The following is a 20,672-nucleotide window of genomic DNA, read 5'->3' as shown; positions in this document are numbered from 1 at the left end:
CTTCTTTTTCACATTTGATGTCAATCACTTGATACATCTGTCGTTAATCTAGTGTCCTGCTATTGCACACATGGTATGTGGGGCACTGTGTCATTACCCCAGATAGGAACTTAATGCAGTACTTACCTCATAGGTACCATCTATAGAGCTGACAAGCTGATTACAGTTTTGGGCACATAACAACATAAATTTGCAACCCGTGCTAACTGGGAAAAACGTTTTCTCATTTGCTATACTTTGGTACAGTAAAGCTGTGAATGATCTGAATTTCAAATTTAAAACATGTATATTAGGCAAAAAAAGATACTAAAATCATGACCTTCAGATTTTTGCACATAAGTTCATTAGCATATTCTTTTTATTGCTGTATATTAATTTTGTGGTGGGACACTAGTAAGTGCAATAGCTGCATGTTATAATTATAAATTATTATTTTTTTTTTTTTTTTTTTTTTTTTTTTTTTGCTTTGACGCTGTCTCCCGTGTTTGCGAGGTAGCGCAAGGAAACAGACGAAAGAAATGGCCCAACCCACCCCCATACACATGCCTTGATTCAATCCACTGACAGCACGTCAACCCCGGTATACCACATCGCTCCAATTCACTCTATTCTTTGCCCTCCTTTCACCCTCCTGCATGTTCAGGCCCCGATCACACAAAATCTTTTTCACTCCATCCTTCCACCTCCAATTTGGTCTCCCTCTTCTCCTCGTTCCCTTCACCTCCGACACATATATCCTCTTGGTCAATCTTTCCTCACTCATTCTCTCCATGTGACCAAACCATTTCAAAACACCCTCTTCTGCTCTCTCAACCACGCTCTTTTTATTTCCACACATCTCTCTTACCCTTACGTTACTTACTCGATCAAACCACCTCACACCACACATTGTCCTCAAACATCTCATTTCCAGCACATCCATCCTCCTGCGCACAACTCTATCCATAGTCCATGCCTCGCAACCATACAACATTGTTGGAACCACTATTCCTTCAAACATACCCATTTTTGCTTTCCGAGATAATGTTCTCGACTTCCACACATTCTTCAAGGCTCCCAGAATTTTCGCCCCCTCCCCCACCCTATGATCCACTTCCGCTTCCATGGTTCCATCCGCTGCCAGATCCACTCCCAGATATCTAAAACACTTCACTTCCTCCAGTTTTTCTCCATTCAAACTCACCTCCCAATTGAATTGACCCTCAACCCTACTGTACCTAATAACCTTGCTCTTATTCACATTTACTCTTAACTTTCTTCTTTCACACACTTTACCAAACTCAGTCACCAGCTTCTGCAGTTTCTCACATGAATCAGCCACCAGCGCTGTATCATCAGCGAACAACAACTGATTCACTTCCCAAGCTCTCTCATCCCCAACAGACTTCATACTTGCCCCTCTTTCCAAAACTCTTGCATTCACCTCCCTAACAACTCCATTCATAAACAAATTAAACAACCATGGAGACATCACACACCCCTGCCGCAAACCTACATTCACTGTTATAATTATAAATTATAAATGTTTCAATTCATGACACACAACTCCAAACAAAAAAAAAAATTCTGCTTCTTCAGGAATGGCCTAGCTGAGAGATTACATCGACTGATACTGTCTTGGCAATCCAGCGTTCACATGTGGACTCATCAGATGTCTCTCAAAAGTCCACGATGTCAAAAGCCTCATTCTTTGCAGAAAAAGGTTTCCACAGTAGATTCAAAATCAACTGTTCTCTCTTCTCATCATCTTGGAGTTAGTGCGAAGAAGTTGATGGATAATTCTCATAAAGGTTTTTCATCGGTGGTTAGGAACTTACAGAACATTATTGTAGAAAGTCCAGTATCATCACCAGAGGCATCAGGCTTATCTAAAGGGAATTCCTTACACATGCCTAAAAAGTGCATGGACCTTAGGATTTTGAAAGTTGGAGGGAGATTGCCAAATAATGCAGCTCTATGTGAAGTAATTCACAGCAACCCAGAGGAGTTGCAAAGGGGAATGAAAATGGAGAATGAAAAGGAATACAAGTCTGAAAAAGGAAATGACAACTACAAAAGAAGATATTGTGTGTTTTTTGCTTTAAGTGAGCAAACATATGACATTACCCTGCATGTAAATGACATGGCTAAAGTTTACTCCCCATGGTATGTATATTGTACATTTGTTTTAGAATTATTTCTGTATGGTTTTTAAGATAGGTTGATAATAGAAATATTAAAGTACTCTTACAGTAATGTTATCAACGGCATTTAAAAGTCAATTTGAAAACATGGTTGAGGAAGGTAGTTATTTTCAATGAAGATGCTTCTGCATTTTATGATTAGGTTCAAACTACTCAGGATTTGGTCAAATTCTTTTCATGCATTTTTTTTGTGTCTAAGAAATATGTTTAAACAGTCAAACAAGGGCTGCAACAATACAAAGCTCAACAATGTTTTAAGGTAGCCTAACTCCCATCTCTCCATCTACTACAGCAATGCAGGAAATACATGGGCAATATATATGGTATGAATGGAAATTTGAGAAGTGTGGGGTGGGGGATAATAGTTGTTTTGATCATACATGGTTTATGATTAGCTAGCTCACTGTAGTTATTTATGGATGGCAAGTATTTCAGTATGGTGGTCTAATTTTCCTGTCAAGTAAATGAAAAAGCTTGTCTTTTAAGTATTTCTCCAAATAGTACAAATATAAGTCTTTAAAGCAGAAGGATATTTTACTCCTGCCCCTAATTTTTTTTTTTCAACTGAAATCAAAGTTTTAACTTGAATTTTGGTTACATGTAATGTGAGTTTCTCTCTCTGTACTGTAAGTGATTGAAATACCCTCCCATCTGAATTAACATCATGCATGCAAAATCTCCTCTAAGGATTTAGCCTTGCTTATCTCTATCACGTGTAAAGCTGGAGACTTGGTACGAACATGAAAATACTTGGCAATGGAATCTACATGTCAGTTTCGGTAAAGTTCAATTTGAAGAGTTACCTTTAACATTTTACCTTGCCTTTTACATTTGTTGGCTCATGAAAAATATAAATTTCCATGTCAAAACATATCTAGCCACCCTTCTCTGAAGTAATGATTCTATCTCTCATTTCAGGCAGCGTTTAGATCTTGCTTCTCACAGCACCCCAGTAATCTTTACTTCATACTTCACAATACAAGAGAACCAATTTGTTATGACTGAGAAGCAGGTGAAAGAAGAGGTCATGAATTCAAACAGTGATCTAAGAAATGGAAACAGAAACTTATCCCAGACAGTATCTACAGATATGACAAAAAAGAAAAAGAAGATAATCTTGACTACTTGGACCTGTTCATGTTCAGGTGGTGGGTATGATTTATCAAACACTGGAGATGATGATCTGTTTGTGGACATGGAACTACCTTAATTTTTGTGCTTAACATTAAAGCTAAGGGTAGAAGTGTAAAGGTCCTCTGCCTTGGGTGGTGAGGAGGCTAAGTTTTTCTTTTATACATTACATATGGAAAAAGGTGAGAACAATGGAAGTAAGGGGAGTGGGGGAGGAATGGGATGTATTTAGGGAATCAGTGATGGATTGCGCAAAAGATGCTTGTGGCATGAGAAGAGTGGGAGGTGGGTTGATTAGAAAGGGTAGTGAGTGGTGGGATGAAGAAGTAAGATTATTAGTGAAAGAGAAGAGAGAGGCATTTGGATGATTTTTGCAGGGAAAAAAAGCAATTGAGTGGGAGATGTATAAAAGAAAGAGACAGGAGGTCAAGAGAAAGGTGCAAGAGGTGAAAAAGAGGGCAAATGAGAGTTGGGGTGAGAGAGTATCATTAAATTTTAGGGAGAATAAAAAGATGTTCTGGAAGGAGGTAAATAAAGTGCGTAAGACAAGGGAGCAAATGGGAACTTCAGTGAAGGGCACAAATGGGGAGGTGATAACAAGTAGTGGTGATGTGAAAAGGAGATGGAGTGAGTATTGTGAAGGTTTGTTGAATGTGTTTGATGATAGAGTGGCAGATATAGGGTGTTTTGGTCGAGGTGGTGTGCAAAGTGAGAGGGTTAGGGACAATGATTTGGTAAACAGAGAAGAGGTAGTAAAAGCTTTGCGGAAGATGAAAGCCGGCAAGGCAGCAGGTTTGGATGGTATTGCAGTGGAATTTATTAAAAAAGGGGGTGACTGTATTATTGACTGGTTGGTAAGGTTATTTAATGTATGTATGACTCATGGCGGAATGCGTGCATAGTGCCATTGTACAAAGGCAAAGGGGATAAGAGTGAGTGCTCAAATTACAGAGGTATAAGTTTGTTGAGTATTCCTGGTAAATTATATGGGAGGGTACTGATTGAGAGGGTGAAGGCATGTACAGAGCATCAGACTGGGGAAGAGCAGTGTGGTTTCAGAAGTGGTAGAGGATGTGTGGATCAGGAGTTTGCTTTGAAGAATGTATGTGAGAAATACTTAGAAAAGCAAATGGATTTGTATGTAGCATTTATGGATCTGGAGAAGGCATATGATAGAGTTGATCGAGATGCTCTGTGGAAGGTATTAAGAATATATGGTGTGGGAGGCAAGTTGTTAGAAGCAATGAAAAGTTTTTATTGAGGATGTAAGGCATGTGTACGTGTAGGAAGAGAGGAAAGTGATTGGTTCTCAGTGAATGTAGGTTTGCGGCAGGGGTGTGTGATGTCTCCATGGTTGTTTAATTTGTTTATGGATGGGGTTGTTAGGGAGGTGAATGCAAGAGTTTTGGAAAGAGGGGCAAGTATGAAGTCTGTTGGGGATGAGAGAGCTTGGGAAGTGAGTCAGTTGTTGTTCGCTGATGATACAGCGCTGGTGGCTGATTCATGTGAGAAACTGCAGAAGCTGGTGACTGAGTTTGGTAAAGTGTGTGAAAGAAGAAAGTTAAGAGTAAATGTGAATAAGAGCAAGGTTATTAGGTACAGTAGGGTTGAGGGTCAAGTCAATTGGGAGGAAAGTTTGAATGGAGAAAAACTGGAGGAAGTAAAGTGTTTTAGATATCTGGGAGTGGATCTGGCAGTGGATGGAACCACGGAAGCGGAAGTGGATCATAGGGTGGGGGAGGGGCGAAAATTCTGGGAGCCTTGAAGAATGTGTGGAAGTCGAGAACATTATCTCGGAAAGCAAAAATGGGTGTTTGAAGGAATAGTGGTTCCAACAATGTTGTATGGTTGCGAGGCGTGGGCTATGGATAGAGTTGTGCGCAGGAGGATGGATGTGCTGGAAATGAGATGTTTGAGGACAATGTGTGGTGTGAGGTGGTTTGATCGAGTAAGTAACGTAAGGGTAAGAGAGATGTGTGGAAATAAAAAGAGCGTGGTTGAGAGAGCAGAAGAGGGTGTTTTGAAATGGTTTGGGCACATGGAGAGAATGAATGAGGAAAGATTGACCAAGAGGATATATGTGTCGGAGGTGGAGGGAACGAGGAGAAGTGGGAGACCAAATTGGAGGTGGAAAGATGGAGTGAAAAAGATTTTGTGTGATCGGGGCCTGAACATGCAGGAGGGTGAAAGGAGGGCAAGGAATAGAGTGAATTGGATCGATGTGGTATACCGGATCGATGTGGTATACGTGCTGTCAGTGGATTGAATCAGGGCATGTGAAGCGTCTGGGGTAAACCATGGAAAGCTGTGTAGGTATGTATATTTGCGTGTGTGGACGTATGTATATACATGTGTATGGGGGTGGGTTGGGCCATTTCTTTCGTCTGTTTCCTTGCGCTACCTCGCAAACGCGGGAGACAGCGGCAAAAAAAAAAAAAAAAAAAAAAAAAAACATTACATATTACATTGAACTGTCAGTAAATGCATGTACAATCAATGGTCACCTCTTAAAGAAAACATTTTTGCTATATTGATAGTGGCTGGTAACAGATGACATTCTACTGGTAGCAAATGAGTTATACAAAATTGCTTTTCTTCTCATTTCTGGTCATCTGAGTATTTTTCAAGGTATCATATTAAAATCGAGGAAAACTTTTGATCCCTTATGAATGCTGTTAAGACAGACGTTTAACTACACCTTAGTACTGATAGCATGCTGCTATGGTGCACACAAGTATTACTTCACTTAAAGAGCCATCATTCCTAGTTGTATATAATGTGTCCATTAAGAAAAATTAGTTCAGCAGTAGGGAGAAACTCTCAAGGGCATGGCAGATAGATGCAGCACCTGCTTTACAAGCTGATTTTCAACTGGCACAAGGTCAGCTTATTTCCAGGCTCAGAGTGTCGACAGCCAGGGCTACGGTTTCACCCAGCACGTGATAAGCTGAGAAGATGAGATTTTTGTCCAGCACCATGGTATAATACCAAGAAAAAGTATACTATCTTGATGAAAATGCTTTTGACTATAAATGCATTTATCAATGTCGAGATTAGAATGCAAATAACTGTGATTACTATTTGTGTTTTATGGGGAGAGTTTTATGGTCATGGTGCCCCTTCTTAACTTTGTATATACTCCTTGTATATACTGTATGTACCATGTCTTTACTTCAATGTATGTAAGCACATACACACTCGCCCTAGCCTGTGCCAGGTACCCATTCTATTGGCCAGTCCTTTGGATGAATAGTTGGGTGGACTGTGGACTGGTTGCCACAACCAGGATTCAAACCCATGCAGGTTGGACCCCAGGCAGCAGGTGCATCATGATGTTTAGTACCACTGACTGCCACACCATGGAGGTCCATTTGTATATGTGTGTTGGCAGCCGGTGCTTATTAAGCCTTAGCTTGACTAAGCAATGCTTTTCTGTGTTTTAGGTCTAATATATATATATAATCCCTTTCCAGATGCATCTGTATTGCCATCTGTGTGTGAGGCTCAGCAGCATGCAGTACATCATCCATTGGTTTCTAAAGTTAACAAAGATATCACATTCAGCAATAATCCAGGATTTACTGTTGTGAAGGATACACCAGAGGAGTCTTCACCACAGGTAATCATCACTATTACTTTTAGAGCAAAAATTTTAGGTAACATTATTTGTTCAACTGTTTTGAAATTTTGGTTTTTCCTGGACACTTGAATGCATTATGATGACAATTGGTAATAACTGAAAGCCTGTTTAACAGTTTCTATCCAGTTTTTAGGTGCAGAAAATGGCATACTTGATAAAGATGATTATTCAGGGTAATCCTCATGCCCATAATCATGAACACTTAATTCAGAATTCTGAAACATGTACAATAATGAATAGGAAAGTGTGTAATAGTCCTTTCTACGTATTTTTGGCAGTTGATGCAACATATTTTCATATTATTTTATACCAATTACTGGGAATGTTTCATAGGTCTTTTGATCAGTATATTGATTGACAGGTACTTGTGTAACTGTTTAGTAGTCTCAATATATTTTCATTGGGAACGTTTTAATTTAGTTTACGTACCACCACATAAGAAACAAAGAATTTCCTATTTATCTATCTATCCGATGCCTGTTCCAATTGCAAGGTATTCATATATTTTTGTCTGATATCTTATTTAGTATGTTACCAGGTATTATACCTGATTTAAAGACTCTCTACCATTCTTACTTAGTTGCTTTCAGATTGAAAATGTTGCTTTTTATAACATCTGATTGCTTCTGAGCATATGTTGCCATATATCTCACTCTTCTTCATTATAAATATGCTGTAAAGTTCTTCCAATTGTTTGTGGTAGTTCAGTCCATCAGTTTGCTTATAAAGTGTTTCTGTATTCTTTCTCATTTGTTTATTATCAATTGCTTAACTGACGACCATACAACAGTTGTATTCAGTTTTCTTCTTGTATGTATATTAAACATCATCATTAGTTTGTCTCTTGCTATAAAATTCTTACCATCATACCATTCATTGTTTGATTTAATGGTATTACTTATTTTTACGTTAGAAACTCCAGTCAAGCTTGGATGTAATTGAAATATAAAAGAGGTTGATGAAAGGGAAAAAGAAGAGGCAAGGAAAAGTATTTACAAACTTTGAAGGGAGTGAAGAACCTTTCTTTTAATAAGTGCCAGGCCATAGTCATTGGGAAAGTTATGAGAGGTGAAAGAGTTCCAAGGCTTGAAAGTGTATTGAAAGAAAGTTATCAAAACAGCCCACCCAAATGCCATGAGTAATTGTGCAATGCAGCAGGTTCTGAGTATTGCTTGGTCTAGCTTATGGTGGGAGCACACACGCAGCCAGCTCTTGAGAGCAAAAACCAAAATAATACCTGTAGAATAGAGAAAGTGAACCAATATTGCAGTGCAGGGCAAGGGGGTCAAGTTTTGAAGTTAACCTGGGAAAGCAGATAAGCTGGACCACTTTTGACTCAATTCTGTCAAATAAACATGCAGAGCCAGAACCACCCCAGATATGAGAGAAGTACTCCATATAAGGATGGATCGCTCCTCTATTTAAAAGGAGAAACCTTTCAGAAGAAAAGAAATTTCAACACCTAAACAGGATTGCCAGTTTCTCAGAGGCAGACTTGCTATTCATTTAATGTGGGGTTTCCAAGACAGTGTGGATGTTACAGTAATACCAACTATGTTCACTGAATCAAGAGGTGGAGTTACAGATCCATGAAAGGTGAGAGGAAAGTTGTGAGGAATTTTCAACCGAGATGGGCAGAAACAAGGTCTTGGAGGCATTAAACTAAACCAAATTTTGTCTACCTCACTGAGATATCCTATCCAAGTCTGAATTTATTGAGGAAGTTGTGTAGAGATGAGATGTAGAATGAGTGAGAGAAGGAGGAGATTTGAAGGATGTGGAGGAATGCAGTGCTGAGTCATCAGTATATGAATACATCTGGTTATTTGTAGAAGAAAATCACTGATAAAATGGAGAAAAAGTGTAGGAGACAGGACAGAATCTCGAGGGACACTGCTGTTGATGGAGAAAGAGGGAGAGGCGGATCTGTCAACAACCATGGAGAAAGATTGGCCAGAGAGGAAGCAAAGTGGGGAAGGGAAGCCAAAAGAGGTGGAGCTTAGATAGGAGACTCTGATACCACACCTTTCTAGAAGCTTAGGAAGTATCAAGGGCAACTACACAGGATTTCGTAAAATCTTTCGGGATGGTGATCAGACATTAGTAAGATAGGAAAGAATATCACCAGTAGATCTCACCTTATGGAAGCCATACTAGTGTTCAGAGAGATGACTGAGATTAAGATGTCTGAGGATGTGGGAGTTGAGGAGGGATTCAAAGTCTTTGGAGATAGTAGATGTAAAAGCAACAGAATGGTAGTTAGAATGGTCACACTTTAAAGGACAGAATGTACCAGTGCATGCTTCCAAGAAGAAGGAAAAGTTTTGGTTTTGAGCAGGAAACAGAACAGAGAGCAAGGACAGGTGCGAGTTAGGAGGCACACCCTTTCAGTACATGGTGATGGATGCCATCAGGTCCATAAACCTTGCTTGTGTCCAGAGAAACTTTTTTTAGAGAGTTTGGAAAGAGATAACAGGGAGGGGCATAGGATTAGTAAGAGAAGCATCAGGGAGTGAAGCAATGTTAGAGTCATCCAAGGAAGAGTTAAGGGAGAAACGGGAACCAAAGAGAGTTGCTTTGGCGATGGGAGAGACAGCTATAGTACTGTCAGAATGGAAACATGATGGAAAGTTAGAATGACAGTTGTTGCTAATGATGCCCTTATCAATATGTTCCTTAAATTCAAGAATTTCATTTGTAATAATTCGTAGGTCCTTGACGTTTACTTGACTCTCTATTTTGTATCCTGTAGGGCCTTTGTATGCAGGCATTCAACTGTTGTTACAATAGATGTTCCATGACCTATTTTTTCAAATTTCTCTTCATTAAATTTCATGATGGTCTCTTCTGCCCACATATATGATAATCAGATCTGTTTACAGTTTTTCTTGGTCTTTATCATATCCCACTGTGGAATTATTTGCCTATCCTTTAATGTTTTTTTTATCCAAATTTTCCTTCCCAGTTTGTTAAGATAGCATCAGGAACAAAAAACAATGTCTTATCTGCATATGTCTAGTCTTTGTCATGTATGATATGCTAAAACCAAAGAACTCCATCCACAGCTAAGCGTAATAGACTACTCTATAGTTTTCCCTCAAATACTTTCATAGTATTTCAATCCATGTAAAAATATCCTCATAAGACGTTCTCTTGCAAGGAGTACAGTAATTGGGTTACATGTATGGTACATAAGTGTACTGTCTTGGAATATTTCACATGATTGAGAAAATTGTATTTGATTGCTTTATATAGTTGAAGAGCAGATGTCAGATATGATTAAAAGTATCTCAACAGAATGATGTTCACCCTGCTTATACAATTTTGCAAGCCATAGAAAAATGTGGTGGGGTGTCAGATGTGCCTGTTACTATCTCCATTCGAGCACACCGCATCATCAGTCACAGGTATTTAATGTATTTTCACTTTATGTCATACCCTGAATGCTGTACTCAACATAAAGTACAGTAACCCATTGTAGGTCTGTATAGAACAGTTTGCCATGTACCTTAGTCAGTAGTTTCTCCCACATGATTTAAAGTAACATTTTATTTACAGCTATGCAATGACTAATAGCTTTCTTTTGCTATCCATATTCAACCTTACAAAATGATTTCTCTTTGGTTCTTCTGTTTTACTTTTCTGTTTTATCTCTGGAATTATTTCATGAGTATTGTACTGGTTTTTACTTAACATATAGAGTCTGATAGATTGCAAGAGAGGTGACTAATTTGGAGTACCATCTGTCACCTGCTTATTCATCCTTATTCAACCCACCTTCATTGCAGAAGCATGGCACTTAATGCAGCATGGACATTAGCTACCGTACATAATGAAAAAGAATTTGGTAAATTCTTTTTGTTCAAGGTTACAAAATATGTGCTGTTTGGTGGCTCAGTGGTCAAGAGGTTAGAGCACTTTGCTATTATTTCTCCCTTAGAAGATCTGCTTCCAGTTCACCAATATATAAATGGGTAGCAGGTTCATGTGACTATTGTATTAGAGATAGGCATACTGTGTACCTCTAACCATATCGGCACCAGTGAAACTGCTGATGCAAGAGCAATGATTTAAAAGAAAACAAAATTCAGGAATGGTTTCAACTTGGATAAAGACTTTTCTGGGATTATGGCAAAATCTTTGATTAACATTATTTTTGATAATAGAATCAATTGAATGCAACAGTTTTTGCCAACTAGTGAAAACACTAAGCTCTATTTCCATAGTACCTTTTGGTGATGCAAATTGCTATATGTACATCAAGTAGTTCGATTTGATCTGAAATACAGAGCCAGTTGTAAATGGATTTGGAAACTGTGTACATAAATGATCTATAGCTGAAAAGTTTTGCTCAAAGGGGTAACCAGGATATGGTAAAGGGAGATAGGTCTCACACCACTGTATAAAAGCTTCTATGACAAACCACTGGAATTTAATGTGAAACTTTCATTTAGTTGTGGGATTTCCTGCATTCATGCCTGATCATGCGTGGAGAAACCTTTCCAAGCATGTCTTTCTGCCTATTTTTTTGGGGGTTTACTTCATTCAGAAGTTCTTCAGTTCCAAGAGCTATTTACTGGTATCCTTTTGACATTTCATTAAGTCCGATGTTGTATTATTTTGTATTTCTAACTGTGAAACCTAACATTATTCTTGCTCCATTAACTTCATCTAGGCATTGTTTTACATATTTTAGGCCATAAATAATTATTATTCAAAGATTTTTCTCTCCATTCTTCTTGGGTCCTGCTTTAAGTCATGCCTTGGTCTCACTAGGTCAATATCTACCTTCCAATGTGTCTGGGCTTTCTAAGGTTGTGACCCACATCATGGTAGGTCGACTATTATAATTCAACGCTCTTGGTCCCTCAGAAAAGTTCTGGGTCTCTAAAATCAGACTACACCAAGCTAAATTTCACTGTAGATCCTGCCTCAGAAAAACTCTTTCTTATCACCTTTGCCTTGGGTTGGTGAGATAAAGTGAATGAGATTCATCATGTCTAGAATCATCACCTGCATAGGGTTCACCTGAGTATGGTCTGGGTTTCATTATTTCCAAAGCTGAAGTTGTACGCAAAGAATGAAACTTCGTCATCAAAGAGAATATTCTCATTGCCTTCTTGAAGGACAGACACTCAGCCCACTGACTCAACAGTCCCAAAATTTTGTCACTATGAAACGCCTCTCATCAAGAAACATCACAGGGCATGTTAAGGAAGCTATTATGTGCTCTCAATTCTGAAACAATGTCTGAGCTCATGCCTGCCTCGGAAACCTTTCCCTGAAGGGTATTGGTAGCAGGATTATCTGGAGTTTCTCCTGGATCATCTGGACAAATGGTATGTCATTCTGAGGGGATCTATGGGGAGACTCCTAGTGATAAATGATTCATCATAATTGCCTTAATACAAGCACATAGGCTTCCTCATCCTTCACATGGGTACCCTCACATTATCTTTTCTTACTGGATGAAGCGCGTAAAGTAAAAACTGAGGTTTTAAGACATGAAAAACCTACTTTCCTTCTTTCTCTTTCCATCTTCCCTACTCCTGGCCTCTTGCCCTTACTCCTCATTCTGCCCATAAAGCAGAGTCCCGTGTTGTTGGGATATTAATGATGAGAGAAAGACAGCCTGTCTTAGTCATAGAAAGGTCAGGGAATCCTAAGGAGAGACCAGTCAGGTGCAAGTTGTTTCACTGAAAAGAAACCAAACAAACTATCTTTGCTTCCAGGAAACATTGAGGAAGAAAGGTTTTTCTAAATTTTTTTATGTGAAGATTGAATTATTGCTAATGATAATAGTAAAACTTTAATTCATATTAATCTTAGTACTACTCTGGTATCTAGCCATGAGTTTCATATTATAGAGGCCAACTGTATAATGCTTTTTTTTATCATACTGTGAAGAGGTAATGAAATAGAATTGTTTTTTGTGGAAGATTTGAGTATAATAGGAAGGGTAAGCATATTTCCACCGCTAGTGTTACCTCATATTAAAGTAGGTGAAGGGAGCTGTTTAAATTTAATGTGTATTAATCTTAAATCATCCTTTAGTAATTTTGAGTAATGTGTTTGCCCTTATTTGTTACATGGCAGAGGAGCAGCTGGAGAGGTTAAAGAGTGGGAAGTAGTGGGTCAAGATGCCGGTGGAGCATTCTGCACAGTAAAGATCCCTAACCGTCCCCTTGTTTGTAACCTAACTGATTTACTGGAAGGAGAAGGAGGCACACATACATTAACAAAAGTCACTATATCACAGCGCCTCACCAATACTCAGTAAGTTGACCTTTAACAACACATGCAGTTTTCGTATTTGTTACAATGGTACATTGCCTAGAATTACTTGCCCTCAGCAGAATTAGGAGGAAAAGAATAAATTCAGCATCCATAGGTACCATCACACAGTTCTTGGTTGAGGCATATTTAATATGGAAGTATACAAGGTAGCGAGCTAGTCCAGATTCATATAATAAGAGGGACCAACCCCAAACATGCCATAGCAAGCAACACCCTGTCCTATGTGCCAAACCTCAAAAATCAATCCTGGTTCCATGAGCTGGTAGGTCTGAATGCAATCCCAGCATTATGATGTTACTTGAGAAGGTGCATTCAGCAGGGATGGGAGGATGAGGAACAGGAATGAATCTGAAGTTACTGAAGTGCTTTAATGACACTGAGAATGAAAAACAGTTTGAGTGTATGCATGGCAAGAATTGATTATAGATAATAAGAGGAAGTGTTTTACATCATTTGTAGGTATCATTCAGAAAATTTGATGTGGAGGCAAATGAATTGTTTGGGAAGGTGCATGGGATGAGGAGAAATGACTGATGGAGGAAATAAGGTGAAAAAACTAAAAAGGTCATGAATGATTAGAGAAAAGAGGTGTTGGTTAGTTTGAAGATGAGGAGAGTGTAGTAAATGACTTGACTCAATTGGGTCTGAGAGGTGTCTTTGTACTAAGTGCAAGAAAAGGCATGAAGCAGTATGAAGGAATGGTAAGAGAGTATTATATCATTTACAGTTTTTTTTTACATATAGTGACTAAAATGATAAGGGAAGTCTTCATACTGGTAAAAGTATATCAAATGAATTTGGCATAAAGAAAAACATATCTTTAAAGTTCCTCTTTGGAATTTAGCATAACATATATATGACATGAATGCTTGACTTTCTCACACACTACTGTTTTCAGGGATCCGGGCTTGTTTTCTCTGATATCATCACTGCACAAAGCCTACCAGGATGCAGTATGTGAGAATCCCCTTCTGTACTCATTTCTGCAGGACCAAGCTTCCCGTCCACCACAGACTTACTGCTATGTTTTTAATGTCACCCTAGGATTAACAGACCTTTTGCACAATGGACAGGAAGTAGTTACTCCTGTCAACCTCCCTCAATGGTCACTACATGAGGCACTACAGGTAAGCTTGACAGGTCAAATTTTTGTAATGGTTGGAAAGAATTTTATTGCTCTGATTGGATTTAAAAGCACAAATAATTCATTAACTATGTACATTACCAGAAATTATTTCTCTCCTATCTTTGGGGATAGGGAAGAAAGAATATTATCTTTGCTCCTTCTCCATGTTGTAGACTATGACTTAAGAGGGGGAGGGCTGGAAATCCTTCCTTCCTGTATCATTTCTTTGAAAAAGAAGGAGCCAAGTGAAATCTTTCTTCTAAGGCTCAGTTGCCTGTTTGGTATTCTACCTCACTGAGGAAGGAAATACAGAACAGGTATGAAAGAAGGACAGAAATAAATCTGAATGAGTGAAACATATATTAGTGTATATAGGAGTGTTGAGTACTATAAAACTGAGACCTATAAAGCTGGATTTAGGATGACTAACAAAGCACAAGGAAGTTAGAAGGATATGTGGGGTGCAGAAATCCTTAAAAAGGTGCATGGATGAAACTCAAAAGATGGTATGGTTATGGAGAATGTCTGTTTCAAGAAAACATAGAGTTGAAGGCACAGAGGAGGTAGAATGGAAAAAAGATTGAATTCTTTGGGACAACTGATTAGGACTGAAAGTATTTCAGATGAAGGCAAGAGGAATGGTTGGATGATCTGATGCAACACAACTGTTTTATGTGTAAAGGTGAAGATGTGAATGGAGACTTTGATGTGACTTGGTCAGTCGAGTTGGAACGAAAGTTCACGTCACTTTGCACACTGGACCTGTGTTTAGCCATTCTTTAGGATTAGGGGTGAGAATCAAAGTTTTACATTATATCCTAAAAAAAGGGTATGCTTTTATGTTTATCATTTGCAATGGTACAGAAAATTTTCAGTTGCCTATTCATTATAAACTTCACTAACTCTGTTGGTAGTCTTTTCTTTTTTTCTCTTTTCTACAAGTTTGCCATTTTCTATGTTAGTATGGCACCACCAAGAACGGATAAAGAAAAGGCCTCCTTTTCTCACATACATTCTCTAGCTACCATGTGTAATTTACCTAAACCATCGCTTCCTATCCACAACCAGTTTTCATAGAGCTTTCCTTGGTTTACCATGGCTACTTCATATGCCTTGGTTCAGTCCACTGACAGCATGTTGCATCCTATATACCACAAAACTCTAATTCACTCTATCCTGTATATGCTTTTCACACTCCTGCTTGTTCAGGGCCTGACTCCTCAAAATACTTTTCACTCTGTCCTTCCATCTCCAATTTGATTTCCCCTCTTCTTTTTCCCCTCCATTTCAGACACTTATATAATCTTTGTCATCTCACTCACTTTATCCATGTATCTGTACCCTTTGCCCCAACAGCATTTGTTATCAAGTGATATACAGAGCTACTCTATATTCAAATTTCTTAAAACTGGTGATTTTAGAAAGAAATTATGATTTGAAAAAAATGACGTAGTACCATCACTTCACCCTCATTCAGACTTAGAAAAGAGTTTCTCATATGACTTGATATTTGCTTTAGTTTACTTGACTAAAAAAATTTAATTATGTACCACAAAAACTGAGGCAACTGATTATATACTACAAGCTAAACTTCTGATGAATGCAAGCTTTTGGCAAAAGCCTTTCCTACATATTAAAAGTATTCTAATTTCTGCAGGTTTCTTGTGATGGCCAGCGTGGCAGTTTGAGTCTTCACATCCTTTACAAATTCAGTTCTTTTCTTTATGTTGTGAGTTACTCAATGGAAAGTGAAGACAGTGACAGTTCTTTGGCAACTCAGGAAGCTATGAAACAGACTGAGAAGGGAAAGACACACAGAAAAGAAGATAGCAAAAATTACTTTAAAATGAACAATTTCTTAGTAGCAAAGATAATGATAGGAAGTAAAACTATGCTGCCATCATGGATACCAGAGAATGGCACTGTGATGCAAAGCGCGTTGCTCAAGGATGCAGTTATTTGGCATGGTAAGTCTAGTCGAAAGCTGAGATGGTTTTCATGTATCTCAACATACATCCACATAAACGTAAGCTACTCTTACTACTATTAGCCTGTATTAAACTGATTTACATGTTTTTACTAATTTTTTATGCTCCTTCAAATAGATATATTTTAGCTGTTTTCATGCTTTATGCACACAGTTATTGATGAAATACTTACTGAATCATCTATCCCTAGGGATACATGGAGAAAAATGCAACCTGCATATTTTCTTCAAGTTACAGATGACCAAGAGGGGCAGATGCAAATATTGTTGGAAATCTTTACTTTCTTCAATAACACTCTTTAGAAGCAGGAACTGAACAAGGGGGCATGTGAAGAATTTACCTCAAAGGGTCAGCTATCTGTTTCTGGAGTTATATCTATAAGGGGAATGAAGCAAACATTTACAAGGATTATCCATACAGTTGCTTTGCCCATGTAACTTATAAGCTTTGAAGAAATCATTTCTATGGAGGGATAGTAACATCATTGCAAAACATTATAATTTCTCTCCTCCAGTGTCATGAGAGTAAATGGGATAATCCATGGGATAAGCAGAGTTCTGGTCACCCTGAACACCTAAAGTTGATGTGGCAGCTCTCTTACAAACACTGTTTTTGGCTGAATCACCATTGTCTAAATCAGGTTACTCTTAGTCAGTGAGTTTTTGCCAATGTTATGGTATTAGTGACCTGTGCACTCTTGATCAAAGACAGCTCACTCCATGGCCTCGTCACATAACACGTGGTTCACCTGCAGCTGTTTCATTTTTAATCATATATATGTTTCAGTGTATTGTATTGTTATTCTAAGATTGGTTGTTGGTTTACTTCTTTAACACTGGAAAAATATTAATATATCCAGGTGTGTTATGGGAAGGAACCAGCTGGCAGGCTACATATCTCATGCCTTGCTGCACCCTATCTCCTTCCATGAGTATATCCTCCTCCTCCTGAACCCTGAAGGTTCTTATTTATTAAATTTTTTCAACATTAGTTTTTACATTTGTTTATCATCCATCATGAAAGAATCATATGTTGGAGGGGTGATTCTTTTGGTCTTTTGTTTTACTGACTGTTATGTTAGCTCTGAATGATCAACGAGTTGCTGCGGACACTCATATGTACCTCAACCTCATTTTCCTCCATCTCCACATCACCGGCTTTTTGCTTTTGGTTGTTTTCCAAACCCACTTTTTTCTAAAGCTTTTTTCTAAAGCTGTAGTAGTAACATTTTGATTGAAGGAGTTAAGGGGTTGAGGCTAAATTTGTCCAATTACAATTGTACGTCATTTAAGGGATTCAAAATTGTGAGGAAATCTTTTACTTTCAATGAAGCAAAGTACATTTTCATCAACACGGTTGTTAACATATGGTGTGATTTACCTTTTACGTTACTTGAAAGTAGCCCCATAAATACTTTTAAGAATAAAATTGACAAATACTTCACTTCGTCACAAATGACATTAATGTGCCTCTGTAGTTTCACATAAAGTTTACAGTATTTCTTCATATGTCGTCCATATGCTCTTGTACTCTTGACATGGTAATTTCAGTGCTTCTCATCTCTTTAATGAACACAGAGAGTCTTAAAAGGACTCTGTGGTTTGATGACACTTGAAGTTCTTTGTAATGTATTTGTATCTGGATGACAGGCTCTGGTTTTTGAGTACATTATACATGACAGCAAGAGTGGATATGTGGATATGTGCAAATAATTACATTATTGATTTTTTCCGAAGATTACCTAACTAAGGTGGGAAAAAGAATCAGGCATCAGAGAAATTGCTTTTCCATAAGTTTTCATACCACAGGGAGTGTGATGGTGGATAAGTACAGCTCGATACAGCAGCAGGACCACAAGATGAGAGTCACATTGTTTACTTTACACAAGATTCTTCAGCCACTGTCTGTTGACACACAGCATCATGATCTTACACTTATCTCAGGTAAGCGATATTTTTTTTCACTCAAAAATATTCACGTATACATGTCTAGAATTTCTATTGTCATCCTAGGTACTTAGCTCTCCAGAGTAGTTATCAAAGGTAGGGCCAACCAGTCAAGGCACTTTGAAACCACAGAGCAGTTCCAGGGTAATATCCTCTCTCTTTTTACACCTTCAGGAGGGGTCTGAACTATTTTTCTTTTTTTTAATAGCTTTATGATTAAACATGGAAATAATTTCAAATTATATGCTAAATTTGACATCCCAATTAATATTCTAAGGGATGAAAGATTTAAATCATATCTATACCTGCCACTTTTATAACACTTCATCTTATACTTCTGCATAGGCATAAATATTTCACTTATACTAAAAGAAATTGCATAGCAACTCTTTGTTATTTTTCCTGCACAGTTCTCCTCATAAGGCTTAAAATAATGTAGAAAAATGAGTGGAAGAGGCAGACTGAGCCAGCAGCTGCCAACTGCTGCTATGCAACTACTAATATTGCACTTATACTCAAATATTCATATACAGCAAGACTTCGAGTTACAATGCAATGAGCTGACAATTTGGACTTACGACATTTTATCAGTGCTGTGCTTTGACTTGCCACAGAGTGGAAAAGAACAAAAATTTTCATCTCTATATTTTTGATATCTAAAAGATTTTAATTCAATAATAATGGATATCATCATATTTGTGGTATTTGTCTACTTATTATGCATATTCTACTTATATCACAGCAAAATACCAACTGATTTGAGTCCCATCAACTGGGAAAATACATTTGCAGTCACTGCTATCCCACTGCATCCTCTGTAGCTACTGACATTTAAGTAAGTCTGAATTTTGTACAGGTCAAGCAGCTGCTGAATCATATGACTGAAGGGATGACTGACAGGCCACAGTTCATTCAGTATACTGAAAAAAAGAAGATTGTTAAATCTAGATCTACCCTTTGGCTTTAGTGTATTGTTGGACATTACCACACTATATGCCTTCATATTCTCTGTTCTGTACACTGTACATTGGCCTGGCTTAGAAGCTTGAAGTAGCAGTAATGACTTCTAGTTGGAGCACTGGTAACTACTGGAATGCCATGTTTTCATGGTTCATTAGTACATCAGACTGAGCTGATACCGAGATTAGTTTGAAAGTTAGGCTTCTTTGTGTTGGGCAGTCTACAGTTTCATGACATAAGAGGTAAGACCAAGCTAATGTCCCAACAGTTCATTCCTGTCCAAAAGCTGATATGATTCTCAGTCAGACTAAATTTTTACATAGTGTATGCAGTTGCCGGTGTTGTACATTTTGGACAAGCCAAATCAATGTCAGGATCCTATTTTTAATCTTTTAAGCTGTATTACAACATTCTCTAAATTGAAATATGTCTTGGGATTTTAAACTCTCTAATTATTAAAAATTTCAGGTAATATAATAAGAGTGGATGAAGAAACTGCCTTCACATGGCCTATTTGTGGCTACTGCAAAAGTGATAATGTTCAGGAGATGCAAAATGGTACAGCAAACTGCTTAGCTTGTGGACAAAATTCTATTCCTAACACCGGATACTGCCTAGAGGTGTGGCTCAAATGTAGATCAGAACTCCAACAAGCAGATGTTAAAGTGAAGGTGAGTTAATTATTGTATGATGCATTTTGAACAAACTGAATACAGAATTGGTACAACTTTTAGAATTTATTGAACATAATTGCACAGGTACAGGGTGACCAAATCAAAATATGAGAAAGAACAAACTATATATTCAGAGGTATCTAGATGCAGAAAGTAGGTGTTTGTGAAAAGTGATGGTATATTAGACAAGGCTAGGAGATTACCTGAGGTAGAGTATTAAGGTAAAAGGCATAAGCGATACAAGGATTAGTACAGTAGGATTAGAGATCATAAGTGTTGGGGATAGGTTTAGGAGAGAAAACAGTACAAAGGAAGCAAGATAAGCAGCAATACACCTAAAAACTGGTGTAGATGGAGTGGTGAATGAAATGTACAGCAGCTCTTGAACTGATCTGAGTATGCTTAGGAATGTGGAAAAGTAGTTATATGCCTGATATCAGTGAAACGCGCAAGAAAGATTGTAAAAGAATATGTCTTCTCAGCATAGTTGGCATAATATGTAGTGGAAATGTGAATAATGATGTTAACCTGAAGAAGAGGATATTTGTAATATAACTCCTTTCATAAACTTTTTAAGGTTGATTTCTTTTTTTAAGTTTTTCTTTGAGAAACTCACTATAAGTGAGAATTCCATTACAAGAAATGCTCTCAAGTCAGGATTAAAAAGTCAGTAAATCCTTATGCACGAACAAGATGAATAGGAAGGAGTGTATGGACAAAATACTTG

At 37.9% G+C, this 20,672-nt stretch overlaps 2 protein-coding genes across 2 annotated transcripts in view; one reads left to right on the top strand and one right to left on the bottom strand.

Moving 5' to 3' along the window:
- The window catches only part of LOC139751466 (uncharacterized), a 690,594-nt gene that overhangs the window by 31,016 nt on the left and 638,906 nt on the right, over positions 1–20,672 (bottom strand). The gene's annotated exons all lie outside the window — the stretch shown is intronic.
- LOC139751464 (uncharacterized) overlaps positions 1–20,672 on the top strand; it is a 34,744-nt gene that overhangs the window by 9,808 nt on the left and 4,264 nt on the right. Inside the window, exons 5-13 of the mRNA XM_071666893.1 lie at positions 1,579–2,145; positions 3,102–3,331; positions 6,788–6,933; positions 10,252–10,361; positions 13,051–13,230; positions 14,150–14,378; positions 16,035–16,344; positions 18,174–18,308; positions 19,740–19,942. Coding sequence (XP_071522994.1) covers positions 1,579–2,145; positions 3,102–3,331; positions 6,788–6,933; positions 10,252–10,361; positions 13,051–13,230; positions 14,150–14,378; positions 16,035–16,344; positions 18,174–18,308; positions 19,740–19,942 — 2,110 coding nt within the window. The remainder of the gene's footprint in view (positions 1–1,578; positions 2,146–3,101; positions 3,332–6,787; positions 6,934–10,251; positions 10,362–13,050; positions 13,231–14,149; positions 14,379–16,034; positions 16,345–18,173; positions 18,309–19,739; positions 19,943–20,672) is intronic.

The sequence above is a fragment of the Panulirus ornatus genome, chromosome 11 (genome assembly GCF_036320965.1).
Source record: "Panulirus ornatus isolate Po-2019 chromosome 11, ASM3632096v1, whole genome shotgun sequence".
Classification (NCBI taxonomy): domain Eukaryota; kingdom Metazoa; phylum Arthropoda; class Malacostraca; order Decapoda; family Palinuridae; genus Panulirus; species Panulirus ornatus.
This window is presented reverse-complemented; position numbering and strand designations above follow the sequence as displayed.